Genomic DNA, 14981 nt, shown 5'->3' on the forward strand with positions numbered 1-14981 from the left:
CTGAGTCCGAAGATTCTGAGTCAAAATATTTATTATATGACCAAGTGGCAGGTAAAAACTATATTTCATAAAAAATGTCATTTGTTAGAATGTTATTTGGAGTCATAAGTAGTAATTTATTCTTATCACCAAATAAATCTCTTATTAATTGCAGAATAAAGAAAAAGTGACATGGAATGATAATAAGTCTTATCATGTGTCAGGAACAGATTAAATTGAGAATGTCAATAAAGGGGCTGAATTATTGGTTGCAATTCAAGAAATTCTGAAATCTGAGAAATGTCAGGAAAGAAGTAAGAGCAAATGAGTAAAAGAAGGAATGATGGCTTGGCATTGTGGCTCACAATTTCAATCTCATCACTTTTAGAGACTGAATTGGGAGTATCAGTGAGTCCTGGAGTTTCAGACCAGTGTGGACAACACAGTGAAACCCCATATGAACAAATAATGCAAAAATTAGCCAGATACAGTTGTGTGTGTACCTGTATTTAGCTATTCAGGTGGCTAAGGTGGGAGAATTGGCTGAGTCTGGGAGCTGGCAGCTTCAGTGAGCTGTGATCATGCCACTGCATGCCAGCCTGAGCCACAGTAAGACCTTGTCTTGAATAAAAGTCTAATAGAACAAAGTGGGAATGAAGAATAAGGAAAGCAGTGTGTACAGGTAGTAAATGAAGGGAAACAAAACAAGCATATATAATAGAGAGTAGTAAAATAAAATCATTGTAGAGGAAAAGGAAGAGTGAGGTATTTTAAAAATAGGCAGAATGTAAAATCAACTTCCAATACCAAAACTTGTCAGAGAAGTGGAGCAAAGACTTCTCACTCTTCCTGTCTTCTTCAGTGCTTGGAAGGAATTAAAAATGAAGGAGGCACTTGACAATGTCAAGGCATGCTTCATGTACATAGATGAATACATGTATTTGGTGAGCCATACACATCTATAATTTAGGAGAAATACCTAATGTAAATGATGGGGTGAAGGATGCAGCCAACCACCATGACACACGTATACCTATGTAACAAACCTGCATGTTCTGCACATGTACCCCAGAACTTAAAGTATAATAAATAAAAGGATTTTTATAATGTAAGCTTTAACTCAGATATTTTCACTTTCATGTTTTGATATCCTAAAGTTCCCAGTTTGGAATCCCTATATTAGAGATTCACAGGGAGAAATTGTGAGACTCTAAGATTTTTTCTGTGTTTAAAATGCTTATGGGAATTCTGTTTTACCTAGAGAAAAGCTAACATGTCACTTTTAAGTTTAATTATTAGATCATAGTGTGGTTACACTGATCTTAAGCCAATCAAATGTTCTAATTAGCAAACTGTGTGTTTGTGTGTGTGTGTGTGGGTGTGTGCGTTATCTTTGATTATTAAAAATGAAGAAAGTAATTAATCATTTCTTAATGCGCATTTGGTAGACAGTCTTTAAATACACCAGTTCTGAAACTTGTTGGCCTTTGGGTCCTTTTATACAATTAAAAATTATTTCACAGATGTAACCAACATGATATATGGGGTGTTTATTATTTATATTTACTGTTAAAACATTTTACCACATACAGGTATAGTCATAAATAATATTTAGAATTTGTTTCATGTCCTGAACTTGGATATAAATGGTTATATATTAGACATGCCATTCTGCAAATTTCTTTCATTTGGTCAGCATTATATTTCTGAGATCAATCCATATTGACATAAATAGCTCTGGTTTAATTTATTTTAAGTTATCCATAATATGACTGGACCTGATTTAATTAAACCCTGTTTATGCTGAAAAAAAAGATTGCAGATTCCATAGAGCTTTTGTTTAAGTGGGTTATATCTATTGATACTATTTTAGAAATTAAAACTAAAAATTTAAAAATACAAGCATGCATAGTCATACATTTTAAAAGCCATTAGAACTATAACCCATTGACCATTAGAACTATGAGGTTATGTCTTATGACATCTCTGAAAAACTTCACTTTACATTTCTAAGAGAATGAGAATGATAATGGAAAATAACATTTTGTGTTATTTGACCTTTTGGGTCTTCTGACTGGATCTTGAACTCCAGAGATTCTCAGATCACAATTTGAAGCATGATTTTAAACCATACATATGGGCTCTTGATGACGAAATGGTCTTTAAGTTGTCACTTCTATTTTTTTTCTTTCCCTTGTCTTAAAAAAAGTTTGATAATTTTATTTGTAAATAGGAAATTTTATTTAAAATAGGAAAATATTTTTGTTATATATTCATTTTCTGTCTGATAACACGGTGCACTTGGGATCTACTGTGGTTCTAGACTTACTCTATTTTTACATGGGAAGAATTAGGTCCCTTAAGCCTACCATTTTGAACTCTCGACCTCAGGTGATCCGCCCGCCTTGGCCTCCAAAGTGCTTGGATTACAGGTGTGAGCCACCATGCCCGGCCTAAGCCTACCATTTTAATATAAATTTACGATATTTGTCCCAGGCCTATTAAAAAGTGAATTCTGAAGATATAGGTGCATGGAGGAAAGACTATCACATTGTAATTAGTTTCTTATTTAAAGTGTATTCATTAGAAGTTTTTGTAAAACCCATATCTTTAGAACACATATAACACAATACTCTCATATATATTTAAATTTAAAATGGCTATATGTAAATTTGTTAATAAAAATTCATATAAAGAATCAATTATTAAGAATTTTTAAAACCTGATTTGAAGAATTTTAAGTATTAATAAACCAAGTTCTCACAGAAGGCAAAATATGTAATGGAGATTGCTGAGTGAATCAAGGTAAGTAATAGTAAAAATACAAATGTAGAGAAAAGTGAGAGATTATAGCTATTGAGACTTACCTAAATGACTTGTAAGCATAGGATGTGTAAAGTATAATAAGCCCTGACTGAATAGTGTGTTTTTCAGAAAGAAGAAGACATGCTTCTGTGAAGAAGGAATATATACAAGTTAGTCAAACTTGTGGTATTTACATCCTAATAAATGAAAACTTTATCTTCATATTTTTCAGACTGGCATTCTACTAGTTTGAACTTCAAAGAAAAGACTTGTCAAAGATCTGAACATTTGAAAGGTGATGATAAATGTCCATCTGAATCACCGTCAATGACCGAAAAGAAGTTGGCATCCACAGAACTGAGACAGACAAACTTAATAGATGAAGAAAAGTTGAATACTGGAGTTGTAGTTATATTTGAGAATGACACGGTCCACAACCTGTGTGAATCAAAGTTATCAGAAGGCAAAGGGATCAAAGAAGGTAATAAACACAGAGAATTCAATCCTAGAGTACCTGTGCTTGGCTTCATAATACCTGAGTTGTAACTTAAAAAAATGATTTTGGGTACTTTGTGTTTACTCCCCTTCTGCAACCTAGAACCAAACAGAACACCTTCTAGAAGGCCATTTGTATTCTTTCTTTAACCAAAGCAACAAATAAACAACAAAGAGAATTGGGAGAAAGAGTGATTTTGTTTTAGGGTAGTATTTAACATAAACTTGAGAGTGAGTACCAGGAATATATTTAGAATTTAGGGACTGGATGGAAAACTAGGTTGAGATCTTGCTTTGTTGTTGTTGTTTTTTCTTCTGGTATATAATTTATTTAATAAACATTTATTACCACTGTATACTTCCCAAATGAGGTGGACAGTAAATCAACATAAAGTACCTACCATGTGCTAGGCTTTGGCTACATATACAAAAACAAAAACAGACATGGTCCCTGCCCTCATGGAATTCACAGTCTAGCTGAAGCAGACAAACAGTCACAAATACAATGGCAAAGCACCAGGGAAGCATTATGGAAGAAGGGATTGGTTCTGCCTGGAGTATGCAGGGCAGGCTTCCCAGAGGTGGAGACAATGGAGCTGGGTCTTGGATGAGTAGGAGTTAGCCAGTTGGAGGGGAAGCGGGTAAGCACATTCCAAGCAGTGCAAACAGCATATGAGCAAGCAGAGTCTTGAAAGCGCATGCCATGGTGCAGAACGATGAATGGTCCAGCGCAGCTAGAGCAGAAAAGTGCACACAAACTTATTTTGATTGAGAGGATCGTTTCGCTGTCTCTGTTTGTTCTTCTGTAATTTACTAGGCCTCATCTTTCCAGTTCTGAAGTCAAAACTAATGACATCAACAGTATTTCCCAGGTACCTTGCCAACTGAGGCTTGCTTCTGAACTTCTTACCACTTGGACTGAATTAGTAGACATCGCTCTTGCCAGTACTGAGCCCAGATTTTCGGATCACTTCCTCCTTCTTCCATCCGGCGAGAGGGCCGTGCAGTCCATCCTCTTACCGCTCTCAGTGGCCCGGGGTCCCCTGGGCCCCGCCCCCATGCTCCCCGACGGGAAAGGGACCGGCTCTCGCCGGGGGGCGCCGCCGCAGCCACTGCAGCCGCAGCAGCAGCCGCCAAGGCCGCTGCCGCCACTCGGGGGACGGCCGCGTCCCCGTCCCGGGCCACGGCCCCGGCCCCGGCCACGGCCACAGACACCGCCGCCCCAGCCTGCCTGCTTCCACCGCCCCTGGCCACGGCCGCCGCGCCGAGCGCCTTCCCTGCGCAAGCTGCTCACCGGGGACTGGGCAAGCGCGCTGCCCTGGCCCCCCTGCTTCATGGCAGAGTCGCTGCTGCCTGCCGCGCTCTCCCCCTCCTCCTGCTCCGGGCAGCAGCAGCCTCCCCCCGGGTGTGCGCGCATCCAGCCGATCTTGCTTTGTTTTTATAGCTATCAATTCACAAGTAATAGTTATAATGATATGTACTATAACTTTAAAAAGCATCTTTCAAAACCAAATATTTAGTGATTTCTTATAATTCATATGACTTTATATATTATAGAATTGGCTTTCTAAGTATTAATGAGAATCATTGAGAATTTGCTACATAGTATCTCCTCCACGGTGTCCACATGAGCCATCACTTTGTGTTAATGTATTCACTAGGAATATTAATTTTAGCATTTAGAGTGATCTAAAGTTCAAATGGAACCAGAGACCACTCTTAAGAACATTAATATCCAAGCATCTTAAAATGCCACATGAAGTTTTTATAATCTGACTTCTTCCCAACTCTCCATCTTCAGCCCTTTTCCCTGGATGCCCTTTCTCTGGCATTACCAAACTGTGAGTCATGCCCTGCTGGTCCATTACTTTACTGTAGGCAAATACATATACTAATTCAGGCTTCTCTCCCTCTCTTGCTGCTGCTTGGCATGCTCTCACTCTTTTTTGTCTTCTACCCCTTTTAATCTGGCTAGCTTCACTCTTGGCCAACTCAGGCATGATCTCTAGAAAAGCCATTTCTATATACTTCATTTTTATTCTTTAAGCCCTAGTGCCTGACACTTAGCAGAACTCAATAAATAATTGCTGAGTAAAATACGTAAAGGCTGTTTATACAAAGATGATTTGCAAGTTGTCCCTTACTGTGTAGCAGTAAAGGGAACAGTCATGTAAAGCAATAATGTAAAGTTCAGGTAGTAAAGATGCAGTAGAAAAATCAATAAAATACTAAGGCAGCCCCAAGGTATTAATTTAAAAAAATCACCAGAATCAAGGAAGACTTCACATAGCCACCTGTTTTAAAAGAAAAAAAAATAAATTTGTAAAGAAAAACATTTCAGATATTAGTAACAGGGTACATACATATCGATAGTTTAAACAGTCATTTTGGAAATCATCAATAAGGTACTAATATGAAGCAGAGACTAGTATACCACATTACTATGTAGGGATGTTTCTACTAATTTTTAAGTATATTTTTAATTTTTGGGTACAGAGTAGGTATATAAAAAAGTGAGAGATGATAGCTGTGAGATACATATTGAGATGATAGCTATTGAGTACATGAGATATTTTGATACAGGTATATTATGTATCATAATTACTTCAGGGTAAATAGGATATTCATCACTTCAAGGATTTATCCTCTGTGTTAAAAACAATCTAATTACACTGTTTTAGTTATTTTTAAATATAGAATTAAATTATTATTGACTATAGCCACACTGTTGAGCTGTCAAATGCTAGATATTATTTATTCTCTCTCTTTTTTGGCACCATCTTCACATTCTCCCCTAACACGCCCCACCACCCTTCCCAGCCTCTGGTAATCATTATTATACTCTATCTCCATTAGTTCAGTTGTTTTAATTTTTAGTTCTCAAAAATAAATGAGACAATGCAAAGTTGATTCTTCTGTTCCTTGCTTATTTCAGCCAGCATAATGACCACCAGTTCCATCCATGCTGTTGCAAATGACAGGATGTGATTTTTTTTTTAATGGCCAATTAGTACTCTATTTTGTAAATACACCACAACTTCTTTATCTGTTTGTCTGTTGTGAAAGACTTAGGTTGCTTCCAAATCTTGGCTGTTCTGAATGGTGCTGCCATAAACATGGGTGTGCAGATATCTCTTTGATATGCTGATTTCCTTTCTTTTGAGTATATACCCAGCAGTAAGATGGCTGGATCATATGGTTTCCGGAGAACCTTCAAACTATTGCTCATAATGGTTGTACTAATTTTACATTCCCACCAACAGCATACAAGGTTTCCCCTTTTCTCCACATCGTCATCAGCATTTGTTATTGCCTGTCCTTTGGATGTAAGCCATGTTAACTGGGTTGAAATGATATCTCATTGTACTTTGAATTTGCATTTTTCTGATGATCAGTGATGTTCAGTACCTTTTCATATGCATGTTTGCCATTTGTATGTCTTCTTTTGAGAAATGTCTATTCAAATCTTTTGCCCATTTTAAAATTGATTGATTTTTTCCCTCATAGAGTTGTTTGAGCTCTTTGTGTATTCTGGTTATTAATCCCTTGTCAGATTGGTAGTTTGCAAATATTTTCTCCCATTCTGTGGGTGTTCTGTTCCCTTTGTTGATTGTATCCTTTGCTGTACAGAAACTTTTTAACTTGATGTAATCCCGTTTGTCTATTTTTGCTTTTGTTGCCTGTGGTTGTAGGGTATTACTCAAAAAATGATTGCCCACAGTGATGCCCTGGAGAGTCTCTCCAATGTTTTCTTCTAGGAGTTTCATAGTTTGAAGACTTAGATTTAAGTCTTTAATCCATTTTGATCTGCTTTTTGTATATGGTGAGAGATAGGGGTGTAATTTCATTCTTCTGCATGTGGATATCCAGTTTTCCCAGCACCATTTATTGAAGAGACTGTCTTTTTCCCCAGTGTATGTTCTTCCCCAGTGTATGAAATCAAGCATGAGTTCACTGTAGGCATGTGGAATTATTTCTGGCTTCTCTATCCTGTTGTGTTGGTCTATATGTCTGTTTTTATGGCAGTACCATGCTGTTTTGGTTATTATAGCTGTAGTATAATTTGAAGTCAGGTAATGAGTGTGATTTTTCCAGTTTCTTTCTTTTTGTTCAAGATAGCTTTGGCAATCCCGGGTCATTTGTGGTTCCATATAAACTTAGGATAGTTCTTTTTCTATTTCTATGAGGAATGTCATTGGTATTTTGATAGGGATTGCATTGAATCTGTAGATTTCTTTGGGTAGTATGAACATTTATAAAATACTGATTCTTCCAGTTTATGAAAATAAAATATCTTCCCATTATTTGGTGTCCTGTTCACTTTCTTTCACCAAAGACTTACAGTTTTCAGTGTAGAGATCTTGTACATTCTTGATTAATTCTTAGGTATTTAATTTTATTTGTAGTTCTTGCAAATGAGATAGATTACTTTCTTGATTTTATTTTCAGCTTGTTAACTTTTGGCATCTAAAAATGCTACTGATTTTTGTATGTTGATTTTGTATCCTGCAACTTTATTGAATTTATCAGTTCTAATAGTTTTTTAATGACATCTTTGGGTTTTCCAAATATGAGATTATATCATTATATCATTTGACTTCTTCCTTTCTTATTTGGATGCTCTTCGTTTCTATCTCTTGTTTAAAGTGGCTCTAGCTAGAACTTCCAGTACTATGTTGAATAACATTGGTGACAGTGGCCATTCTTGTTGTGTCCAGATCTTGGGGGAAAGGTTTTCAGGTTTTCCCCATTATGATACTAGCTATGGGTCTGTTGCACATGACTTTTATTGTGTTGAGGTATGTTCTTTTTATACCCTGTTCTTTGAGGGTTTTTATTATGAGGGGATGATGAATTTTTACCAAATGCTTTTTTCTGCATTAGTTGAAGTGATCATATGATTGTTATTCTTCATTCTATTGATATGCTATATCACATTGATTGATTTGCATATATTGAATCATCTTTTCATTTCTGAGATACATTTTACATGGTTATGAAGAATAATTTAAAAACGTGTCATTGAATTTGTTTTGCTAGTATTCGTTGAGGATTTTTTGCATCAATGTTTATCAGAGATATTGGTCTGTAGTTTTCTTTTTTTGGTGTGTCTTTGTCTTATTTTGGCATCAGGCTAATACTGGCATTGTGTAGTGAGTTTGGAATTATTCCCTTCTCTTCTGTCTTTCAGAATAGTTCAAGTAGCATTAGTATTACGTCTTCTTTAAATGTTTGGTAAAATTTAGCAGTGATGCCATCAGGTCATAGGCTTTGCTGGGGGACTTTGCTCGGCCCCTAGACTTTGCTGGCTTTAGTCTCATTACTTGTTCTTAGTCTGTTCAGGTTTTGGATTTCTTCATGGTTCAATCTTGGTGGGTCGTGTGTGGCTAGGAAATTATTCATTTATTATAGGTTTTCCAATTTATTGGTATATAGTTTTTCACAGTAACCTCTAATGATCTTTGAATTTCTGCAGTATCGGTTGTAATGACTGCTTTTTCTTTTCTTTTTTTTAAATTTTACTTTAAGTTCTGGGATACATGTGCAGAAGGTGCAAGTTTGTTAATGTGTGCCATGGTGACTTGCTGCACCTATCAACCTGTCATCTAGGTATTAAGCCCTGCGTGCATTTGCTATTTGTCCTGTTGCTCTCCTTTTCCTTTCCCCATTGAGTGGCCCCAGTGTGTGTTGTTCCCCTCCCTGTGTCCATGTGTTCTCATTGTTCAACTCCCACTTATGAATGAGAACATGCAATGTTTGGTTTTCTGTGTCTGTGTTAGTTTGCTGAGGATGATGGCTTCCAGCTTCACCACGTCCCTGCAAAGGACACGATCTCATTTTTTTTTTTTTCTGAATGTGTGTTAAATATTTCATGGTGCGTATATACACCACATTTTCTTTATCCAGGCTATTATTGATGGGCATTTGGGTAGGTTTTATGTCTTTGCTATTGTGAATAATGCTGCAATAAATATACATGTGCATGTATCTTTATAATAGAATAATTTATATTCCTTTGAATATATACCCAGTAATGGGACTGATGGGCCAAGTGGTATTTCTGGTTCTAGATCCTTGAAGAATCACAACACTGTCTTCCACAATGGTTGAACTAATTTACATTATCACCAATAGTGTAAAAGCATTTCTATTTCTCCACAGCCTTGTCAGCATCTGTTGTTTCTTGACTTTTTAATAATCGCCATTCTGACTGATGTGAGATGGTATCTCATTTTGGTTTTGATTTGCATTTTCTCTAATGATCAGTGATGTTGAGCTTTTACTCATATGTTTGTTGGCTGCATAAATATCTTCTTTTGAGAAGTGTGTGCTCATGTTCTTTGCCCACTTTTTGATGGGGTTGTTTGTTTTTTTCCTGTAAATTTGTTTAAGTTCCTTGTAAATTCTGGATATTAGACCTTTGTCAGATGAGTAGATTGCAAACATTTTCTCCCATTCCGTAGGTTGCCTGTTCACTCTGATGACAGTTTATTTTGCTGTACAGAAGCTCTTTAGCTTAATTAGATCCCATTTGTCAATTTTGGCTTTTGTTGCAATTGCTTTTGGTGATTTCGTCATAATATTTTTGCCTATGCCTATTTTCCTAAATGGTATTGCCTAGATTTTCTTGGAGAGTTTTTATAATTTTGAGTTTTACGTTTAAGTCTTTAATCCATCTTCAGTTGATTTTTATATAAGATGTAAGGAAAGGGATCCAGTTTCAATTGTCTGCATATGGCTAGCTAGTTTTCTCAGCACCTTTTTGTTAAATAGGAAATACTTTCTTCATTGCTTGTTTTTAAGTGATTGCTTTTTCATCTCTGATTTTTATTTTTGTCTTCTCTCTTTTTTCTTAGTCTGACTAAAGATCTGTCAATTTTATGTAACTTTTCAAAAAACCAAGTTTTTGTTATGTTGATTTTTTGTATTGTTTTGTTTATTTCAATTTCATTTATTTCTGTTTTGATCTTTGTTATTTCTTTTCTTCTACTATTTTTGGGTTTGGTTTGCTCTTGCTTTTCTAATTTTTTAAGTTGCAATGTTAGGTTCTTTATAAAGTTTTGTCTCCTTTTGATGCAAGCACTCATAGCTATAAACATCTCTGTTACTACTGCTTTCACGGTATCATATAGGTTTTGGTGCTTGTTCCATTATTAAGAAAAATTTTCCATTTGTTTTCATATAATACATATATTTTATTAATACATATATTTTACTGCATTTTAGGTTTTGAGGTACATGTGAAGAACATGCAAGATTGTTGCATAGGTATATACATGGCAATGTGATATTTGCTGCCTTCCTCCCCATCACCTGTATCTGGCATTTCTCCCCATGGTATCCCTCCCCAACTCCATACCCCCACTGTCCCTCCCCTAGTTCCCCCCCAACAGACCCCAGTGTGTGATGCTCCCCTCCCCGTGTTCTCATTGTTCAACACCCGCCTATGAGTGAGAATATATGGTGTTTGATTTTCTGTTCTCGTGCCAGTTTGCTGAGAATGATGGTTTCCAGGTTCATCCATGTCCCTACAAAGGACACAAACTCATCGTTTTTTTATGGCTGCATAGTATTCCATGGTGTACATGTGCCACATTTTCCCTGTCCAGTCTATCATCAATGGGCATTTGGGTTGGTTCCAAGTCTTTGCTACTGTAAACAGTGCTGCAATGAACATTCCTGTGCACGTGTCCTTATAATAGAACGCTTTATAATCCTTTGGATATATACCCAGTAATGGGATTGCTGGGTCAAATAGAATTTCTATTTCTAGGTCCTTGAGGAATCGCCACACTGTTTTCCACAATGGTTGAACTAATGTACACTCCCACCAACGGTGTAAAAGCGTTCCTATTTCTTCTCTAAGATGGTTATTCTAGTTAGCATTTCGTCTAACCTTTGTTCAAGGTTTTTGGTTTCTTTGCACTGAGTTAGAACATGTTCCTTTAGATCAGAAAAGTTTGTTATTATCCACCTTCTGAATCCTGTTTCTGTCAATTCATCGCACTCTTTCTCGGTCATGTTGTGATCCTGTGTTGTTGAGGAGTTGTGATCCCTTGAAGGAGAAGTGTTCTGGTCTTTGATGGTTTCATCTTTTTTGCACTGTTTTTTTCCCATCTTCATGGATTTACCTGGCTGTGGTGTCAGAGAGCTGCTTGATGAGGTCACTTATCTGCCTGTCAGGGCACTACTGGGTTTCTAGGGTCTCCTTCAGATTACGAGGGAAGCTTCTTCTGTCTTTTTTGTTTATACTGGGAGATTAGGCCCGCCTCTTCTGCTGACCTGTATGCGCTGTTGGTTGGTGAAAAACACTGTCCCGTTGTTGTGTAGGCTTCTTGTGTTTTTTGTTAAAACATGTAGCCCAGTCCCACCCCGCTGATGGTGGATTGTGCCCTTCTTCTACTGGCCTGGATCATTCTGCGTTCAGCTCAGACTGTGGCACTGGCTGCACAGCCCGCTAGAGTCAGAGCTTCAGCCCTCTGGAGTTTGTGGGGGAGGGTAGGGACCCTCCCAGCCGCACTGGGCCATCTCTCCCTTTCAGCTTACTCTCTCTCAGGTCATGGGGTAGGGCCCCGCCACACTGCTCCATCTGTCCTCCTGCTTACAGCTCCCTCTCTCTTCCGGTTGGGAGAGGGGCGATCACTTGGTCTACAGGCTCCCCTGGTAGACTTTTGGGCTTATGCATCAGTTTAGGTCTGGGCACCAATCTGGGACACCGTCCTGGATTATTACTGAACTCCACGCTTGTAATTCCTGGTGCTTGACTGGCAAAGATCTCCTGTTCAGTGTATTGCTGAGGCTTTGGGGGAAGTGCTGTATCTGGACGGGAGTGCCAGAGGGGGAGCCTCCAACTTGCGGGTGAGATGCACTTTCTGGGTGAAGCACACCCCTCCCCGCCTTGCTCTGCCTTGCCTGGGCTTTGCTCACTGTAGGACCAGACCCATTGAAATGCCCCTGGTACCTCGGTTGGAGCTAGGACATCTCTGGGTTTCTGCGTCTCTCTCACTGGGTGTTGTGTGCCAGAGTTGTGTCTATTCGGCCATCTTGGAGAGTCTCTGGGTCTTATTGTTTTTTAATTCATTCATCCAATTTATGTCTTTCGATTGGAGAGTTTAGTTATTTATATTCAATGTTTGTATTGATAAGTGAGGACTTAAACCTGTTATTTTGTAATTTATTTTCTGAATATTCTGTGGTCTTCTTTTCCTTCTTGTCTTCCTTTAAGTAAAGGTGATTTTCCCTGTTGGTATGTTTTAATTTCCTGCTTTAGTGTGTGTGTGTGTGTGTGTGTGTGTGTGTGTGTGTGTGTGTGTTTCCATTTCATGTTTTTAGATTTGAGGTTACTATGAGGATTTCAAATCTACTTAAGATATGGTAGTTTACACACCACAATTATAGTGTTGTAATATTCTATGTTTGCCTGTGTACTTACTATTATTAGTGAGTTTTATAAGATTCATTGATTTCAGGTGGTTTCTTATTGCTCATTAACATTCTTTTGTTTCATATTGAAGAACTCTCTTTAGCCTACCTTGTGGGACAGGTGTGGTATTGATTAAATTTCTTAGCCTTTGTTTGTCTGGGAAAGTCTTTATTTCTGCTTCATATGTAAAAGAAATTTGTCCTGGGAATACTATTCTAGGTTAAAAGTGTTTAAATATGTCATGCCACTCTCTCCTGGCCTATAAGGTTTCCACCAGAAAGTCTACTTCCAGATGTATTGCAGTTCCATTGTATGTTATTTGTTTCTCTTTGCTTGCTTCAGGGATGAATGACCTTTTCTTTATTTTTGATCTTTGTAAGTTTAATTATTAAGTTCCTTGAAGTAGCTTTCTTTGGGTCAAATCTGCTTGGTTTTCTATAACCTTCTTGCACTTGAATATTGATATCTTTCTTGAGGTTTGGGAGATTCTCTGTTATTTCTTTGAATAAACTTTCTGCCCCCGTCTATCTCACTTCCTCCTCCCTAAGGCCATTAACTCTTGGGTTTGCTTTATCAGGTTATTTTCTATATCTTGTAGGCATGCTTCATTCTTTTCTATACATTTTTCTTTTGTATCCTCTGCCTGTGTTTTCTCAAATAGCCTCTCTTCAAGCTCACTGACTATTTCTTCTGCTTGATAAGTTCTGCTATTAAGGGACTCTTATGCATCTTTCAGTAGGTCAATCACATTTTTCAACTTCAGAATTTCTTCTTGATTCTTTTTAATTATTTCAATTCCTTTGCTAAATTTATCTGATAGGGTTCTGGAATTTTTTTTTCTCTGTGTTATCCTGAATATTTTTGAGTTTCCTCAACACAGCTGTTTTGAATTATCTGTCTGAAAGGTCATATATTTCTGTCTCTCTAGAATTGGCCCCTGGTGCCTTATTTAGTTCACTTGGTGAGGTCATATTTTCCTGGATGATCTTTATGTTTGTGGATTATTGTCTGTGTCTGGGCATCGAAGAGTATTTTTTGTAATCTTCACAGTGTGGACTTGTTTGTACTCATCCTTCCCAGGGAAGGCTTTCCAGGTATTCAAAGAGATTTGGGTATACTGTCTATGCTTTTAGTCACTGCACCCATATCTGCATTAGGGGTCAGGGACTCTAAGCCCATTAATTCTGTCATGTTTGCAGCCTCATAGAGACATGCTTTTGTTGGTTGTTCAGTAAGAGCTGGAAGAATTCTCTAAATTACCAAACATAAACTCTTGTTCTCTTCCCTTACTATCTCCAAAATGAATGGAGTCTGTCTCTGTGCTACCTGGGGCTGAGGGAGAATTTAAATAAGCACCTCTGTGTCCACCGCCACTGGGATTTCACTGCATCAGACTTGAAGCCAGCACACCACTGGACCTTGCCCGAGGCTTCTGTAACTATGACCTGACTAATGCTTTTGTTTGCTAAAGCCTGTGGGGCTTAGGGCTATACAATCAGCTGTGGTGAAGTCAGCCAGTCTTACGTTCTTCCACTGGGGAAGTGAGAGTTTCTTCAGGCCCCAAGTGGGGCCACATATACTGTCCAGAAGCCAGGGCCTGAACCTGAGAAATCTACCTGGTACTGCAGCTAAACTGGCACTAAAACCACAAGACAAAGGCCTTTCCAATCTTCCCTCTCATTTCCCCAGGCAGAAGAATCTCTTCCCATGTCCACCACCACCACAGACCTAGGAGGAATCCTGCCAGGATGCCACCAATGTTCACTTAAGGCCCAGGGGCTCACGTTTTAAACATTTGTTTTGTTTGTAATGGTTTTGTTTATTTACATTTGGTGGATAGATTTGTGAGTGAATGTTTGGCATGTGTGTTCTTCTTCAACCTGCTGACATCTAGTATCTCACCAGGTGGTTTCCTGAAGTTTTAAGAATTAGGAGTATTTATTAAAGAAGCAAATATCCTGCTAAAGATTAAGCTTCCTTTAAATTCACAATTTATAAAATAAAATGAAATATTAGTTTTAATCTATTTTTATAAAGATTATAGTTTAACTGTTCTAAGTAGTTAATTTTAACTGAATGTATAATTTTTTTCAGCAGAACAAGTCTTAGCAGTGATATCAGAGGAAGAGCAAGAAAGCCTTGAAGAAAGTGAAAACAACCAGCTACAAGTATGCAACAATTTCATTTAAATTTCTGGTTGACTATTATGTTCTTTGCTTTAATAATGTAGGGTAGTCCAAATGAAATTGCCTTTTAGATTAGCCTTTGAGAATCAATA

General features: G+C 37.7%; 1 protein-coding gene and 1 pseudogene across 1 annotated transcript in view; one reads left to right on the top strand and one right to left on the bottom strand.

Moving 5' to 3' along the window:
* The first annotated feature begins 2723 nt into the window (after window positions 1-2723).
* Window positions 2724-14981, top strand: part of LOC116534883 (putative coiled-coil domain-containing protein 144C) — a 47896-nt gene continuing 35638 nt past the window's right edge. Inside the window, exons 1-2 of the mRNA XM_032255619.1 lie at window positions 2724-3265; window positions 14798-14871. Of these exons, the coding sequence (XP_032111510.1) occupies window positions 2989-3265; window positions 14798-14871 (351 nt within the window). The 5' untranslated portion in view covers window positions 2724-2988. The remainder of the gene's footprint in view (window positions 3266-14797; window positions 14872-14981) is intronic.
* On the bottom strand, window positions 3709-4696 carry LOC116534921 (annotated as a pseudogene).

This window comes from Sapajus apella, unplaced genomic scaffold, assembly GCF_009761245.1.
Source record: "Sapajus apella isolate SASKATOON/1434 unplaced genomic scaffold, GSC_monkey_1.0 scaffold90, whole genome shotgun sequence".
In the NCBI taxonomy this organism is placed as follows: Eukaryota; Metazoa; Chordata; class Mammalia; order Primates; family Cebidae; genus Sapajus; species Sapajus apella.